Raw genomic sequence first — 5373 nt, 5'->3', positions numbered from 1 at the left:
CTCTGTATAGCAGCAATTGAAACGTGTGTTCTGTGTCGTTGACAGTTTACTTCAAAACCATTATCAAAATACAGACTCAGTTCACAAAAAGATCTTCCACAGACACTTTTACAATAATTGAGGTTTAGAATAAAAGGAACGGTATTAATATCGTAATGTACCTAAACCGTGGTAAACCGAAAAACCAATATACCCACCCATCCCTAGCACAAGTACTACAGTGGCCGAGAAACAGTAGCAAGCAGTGGTAATACAGAAAAACACAAACGAAAAATACATTCATATAATTCTGAATGGGAGATGAAGTATCCGTGGCTTGTTTATCGAGACGGCAAGATGTACTGAAGTGTGTGTGAAAAAGCTGCTTTGCAAAAAAAATGCATAGACACACAAGTGTAGTGATTTTCAAGAATCTTTGCTTAAAAGACACAGACATGGCGATGCTGTTGCTGTTACTGGAATACAGAAAAATATGAAAACACACGTAGATGAAGGCAACAAACAGAGCTTATAATCCTGTCTCGTCATGCAAACGGTCTACTGTTAATATATAACAAAGAAAAAAGTGCGTCTGTGTTCATTTGTAGATCTATACACACACACACAGAGATTGTTTAAACTACAACATGGCATAGAGTTTAAAGATTCATAAAAATGTACCAAAATGCACATCCCTGGAGTTTATTAGGCTTTGTGTTAATAACTGTTCATTTAGTATCTGATGAATGGGACGCAAAATATTGGGCATGTGCGTTTCAGGAACGCATGAATAATGGTAAGACTACAAATTACTACATTCAATGTAATGGCAAAATATTTAGTACATGTGGGGTCCAAGTGAGGTAATTGGGCAATAAATAACGCTACTGTCATTCATAGAAAATTTAAGCTGACTCTCCACTGACAATATGCACAAACGACTGTTTACACAAGAGGTTTAAACGTTTAATGTATGAAATGTAAAGCAGGACAATTATCCATTCAGGGATACCAGAAATGTGTCCGAGACTGGTGTAAAACAGGCAATACATGTCCCGCAGCACCACAAACAAGCAGGGGTGGTTTGATAGTAAGCCACAGAAGGACCAAGAATCTCAAGGGTTAAAGCAGGACCTCTTCAACCTCCTCGTTGAAGTTGTCAGCAATGCTCTTCCTGTGCATCTCCCGCAGGTGGCGCCGCAGAGCCGGTTTCTGGGCAAAATGCAGCTTGCAGTAATTACAACAGTGTGGCCGTGTGCCGCTGTGCAGGTTCACGTGATCCTGGAGAGACACTTTCTGAGTGAAAGTCTTGGTGCAGACGCTGCACTGATAAGGCTTGAAGCCTGTGTGCATGCGTATGTGACGAGTCAGGTTTCCCTTCTGGGTGAAGGTCTTCCCGCATCGCAAGCAAAGGAACAACTTGTGCTCCCTCATGTGGCTGACGTAGTTCTCTAGAAACTGGAAGGTTAGGGAGCAGTTCAGGCAGAGGTACGGCCCTTGCAGTACCTCTTGTTCCGGGCTCCTCCTGGCCTCGCTTGAAAAGTCTGTGGATAAATTGAGACCCTGGAAGTGAAACTCATTGGCAGCAACCATGAAGTCCTCACTGTTGACTACCTCAGAGGGACCTGCAGGTCCCTGGGGTTTGCTGCCAGTCTGCAGTGGTTTTGATGAACCCAGTTGAACATCTGGACAACCTTCAACCTCAAATACTGCCTCCTCTTCTGTTTTTATTGGCAAGCTTTGTGGTCCAAGCTTGTGTTTTTTACTTGTCTTAGGGCTGGGTTCTGTTCCTCTAATACTCTCCTGGATGGTTTCTTTGGTGCTCCCCAAAGCACCAGCTGAGAAGCTGGGTTCCATGTATTGCATGGCTGTCTGCTGGCACTTTTCCACCACATGTCCCATCTGAAGGTAGCTGGCGACTGTGAGGTAGCTGATCAGTTCTTGAACAGGGAATTCCAGGACGCCGGTGTAGCAGGACTGCAGGAGCTGTGTGACCACCTCTGGGCTTTGATTGATTGACAGAAGGGTCTCCTCTGTGTCCTTCAGCAAAAACTGGTCCCTCAGGAAGGGTGAACTGGCTGCCAGCACCACTTTGTGACCCTGGAACGAAGCCTGCTCGATGCGTATCGTCACATCGCAGAACAGCCTCTGCTCTCGTAAGCTGTTCATCTTCTGTAGCACACAGTTGCTGTAACTGACGAACTGGAAGTGGAGTTTGGGACTTCCTGTGGCCATGTTGGCAGATGCAGGATAAGCTGGGAAAGTGTAGGTACAGGGTAAGTAAAGATTATTTCAGGGTGCTTACTGAAGCAGACATTGGTACAGCTCTGACATATCCCAGTTATCTTAACTGATGTATTCCGAAAGAAGAGAGCCACTTAGTAGTAAAAATAACAGTTTACTGGTTGTGAAAGATATGCCTGATGCCACATGAGCAATTGGCAAACAGATATACCCGACATGAACATGATACCCGACAGATACAGAATACATTCACATTACAATCTGGCCCATGGCCTTATCCATTGAAGCTCGATAGCCGCCCCTATGCTGGCTGAGCTGAGATGAAAGCAATACAGTGATTAAGAATGGCTCGGCCAGAGGGCAGGACAAGGGGCACTTGGGGCCGCCTTCCCCCTAGACAAGGCATGCTGCAGGGTGGAGGCAGGGAGGAGGAGGACCAAACAAAGAAACGACAGGGGTTTATGGGCAGAGAGACCTATTTAAACTGGTCAAACTGGTAACGTATGAGATTGATGGGTGGAGTCTCCTTTCGGAAAGACAACAAGTTTCCAGTTCCTGTCTAGATTCACTTTGTATATCATTTTCTGCTTCAGTCATCACAGCCTGGTGACATTTTAAAAATGAAATACATCAGTAAGAAATATCGCCTAGAACAAATGTGGCATTTCTGGCATCCACTGCGGGCAGAGTTGGGCAGGTTAATGGTTACACTCTGGTGCACCAGCTGCCCCTTTCATACACCGAGCCACCGAGGGGCTCAGAGAGAGGACATGTTTGAGAGCTCTGTTGAACCCACAGGAGTGATTTACATTATTTTATTTTGCTAGTCACCAGGTGACTGAAACAGGAAATGATGCACAATGTTTTGACAGCTGTGAGATTTCAGACCCATACCAAGTTGCTCTTTAAGAAGTGCCAGCATTGTTTTGGAAAGCCCTGATAAACAATACATTGTGACCATTTACAAAAAGCCTGAACATATTTTAAATACAAACATATAACAAGGTCAGTTTTTATGTCATTAGATTTTTTTTCTATTTTAAATAATTAATAATATACAAAATACCTTTCTAAAACAATGTATGAAACTGCAAAACTAATATTAACAGAATATTTACTGAAAACTATCATTGTGATATCAAAAATGGAATTAATAATATAATTACTCATATTAGTGGTGTTAATTATGTGTATTTTAATATCTGTAATTGCACTGGTAAACAAAAATACAGGGCATTACAGTACTAAAAGACTGCATTATTTTGGGGAATATAGAAAATATTCATACTGTGATTTGAATTTTTCATTTTGTGTTTCTTTAAAAATGCGAACTAAAACAAAAACGCTGGCATTGTCATGTAGCATTTGCAACGGGAGTGTCTGGCCTAGCAGCAAACTGCAGCTACAGCCTGCTCTAGACACACAGAGTGCGTTACAACTTTGCACTCCAACACTTTGAAACATTTACTCTGCATCGCTGGCGTAAGAAAATAAATAAAATAACGCAAAACTGAAATAGCGAATTTGGAATTTAAAAATAATACCCAGTAAACGGTGATAACATTTTTACTGGCATCGTCTCGGTTTGCTTGTCCCAGACCTAGACGCTTCTAGTAGCAGACTCATTCTAGTACAGCAAGTGGAGGCGCCTGCTCTTAGTGGCTTGTCACAAATAAACATTGTACAGTGTTTAACTCACGTGTACTCACCTGAGGCGGCGCTTTCTTTACATTAAACCCTGTTTTGTGACGGGTGCATCTTACCTTGGTAGTTGCTCCCCAAATAAATTAAGGTGCATGTGGTTATTTTTTTTTTTTTTTGCCGCGGAACAGGCGTGGTTTAAACATTCTAGAAGTACTACAATTGAATCAGCAGCCGAGAAAGATTTAAAGGGAAAGGTCGGTGGATATTATTGCAAAGTTGTAAATTGCAAAGTATAGTTGAAACGCAAAGGCTACAAGTTCAACAGAGTGTAAGTGTATTGCATGATAAAATGATGCTTACCAATATACATCCGTTTGAAATAGTGTGTGTGTGTGTGTGTGTATATATACACACACACACACTGTTGTGCAAAAGTCTTAGACATGCTGCATTTTTCTACTCTGATGTATTATGAGCATCAACAATTAACTCAAAGCCTTCACTAGTGTTTTCTACTATTATAACAACCTTGACTTGCATAAAGAAGGAAAAACATTGTGTGAAAGCATAATCAACAAGTACAGAGATACATTATCTGTAATTGACAAACCCAGGACTGGAAGACCCACAAAGCTGTCTAACAATGATGAGCAATACTTGAAGATAATATCCTTAAGGAACAGAAAGAAGACAAGCGTTGAATTGACAGCAGAACTGGCAGAAGCCACAGGTGTCGTTGTACGTCAATCAACAGTCCAAAGCACCTTTGACAGTTGTTCCCTAGTCCAATTTCTGTGTTCTTGTGCATGTTTTAGCCTTTTAGTCTTGTTCCCCTTTCTTAACAGAGGTATTCTTACTGCAACACATCCTTTAAGTCCTGATTTCAGGAGTGACCTTTGTACTGTTGCAATTGCAACTACTGTATGTATTTTATTGAAGTATCTAGTACACCAGTTGCAATGTGCTATCAAAATATAGTCTCGGCTGAGGGAAATCATTATGCAGCTCAATTGAATTTTGTTTGTGCTGGTGATAGGGCCAGGCTTGGCCATGTTACACTATTGCAATGTATCCAGCTGTGATGTTACTTGCTAAGATCTTGTTCAGCACAGGTTACTGTTGTATCGGAATAAGAGGGGACTGACTGCATTAATGCCAGTCTTACATTTTGAGTTATTAATCATAGTCTGTGAGTGTATGGGAAATAATGTAGGCTATTATTGAGATAAATCAAGTAAACATTAAGTAGTTGCAAAGACTAGCAATACTGTATACATATACATATAAGGAATGCCCATTAGGTGGCACCAGAGGACTGTAGAAAAAACCTAAACCTGCCTGCCACTGTTGAATACTGAAGACAATGAAGGGAACTGCAAAGTGCTAACCTATCACTACAGACATGAAGCAGTGAATCTGCACAGTGCTAACCTATCACTACAGACATGAAGCAGTGAATCTGCACAGTGCTAACCTATCAGACATGAAGCAGTGAATCTGCACAGT

At 41.6% G+C, this 5373-nt stretch overlaps 1 protein-coding gene across 1 annotated transcript; it reads right to left on the bottom strand.

Annotated features, from left to right (window-relative positions):
* Positions 1–216: 216 nt before the first annotated feature.
* On the bottom strand, positions 217–4029 carry LOC121305048 (zinc finger and BTB domain-containing protein 26-like). The gene is made up of 2 exons (XM_041236565.1): positions 3933–4029; positions 217–2234 (listed from the first exon to the last, which is right to left on the bottom strand). The coding sequence occupies exon 2, from the start codon at positions 2212–2214 to the stop codon at positions 1102–1104; it is 1113 nt and encodes a 370-aa protein (XP_041092499.1). The 5' UTR covers positions 2215–2234; positions 3933–4029; the 3' UTR covers positions 217–1101.
* Positions 4030–5373: the final 1344 nt, after the last annotated feature.

Source organism: Polyodon spathula, chromosome 41 (genome assembly GCF_017654505.1).
Source record: "Polyodon spathula isolate WHYD16114869_AA chromosome 41, ASM1765450v1, whole genome shotgun sequence".
NCBI lineage: Eukaryota > Metazoa > Chordata > Actinopteri > Acipenseriformes > Polyodontidae > Polyodon > Polyodon spathula.
This window is presented reverse-complemented; position numbering and strand designations above follow the sequence as displayed.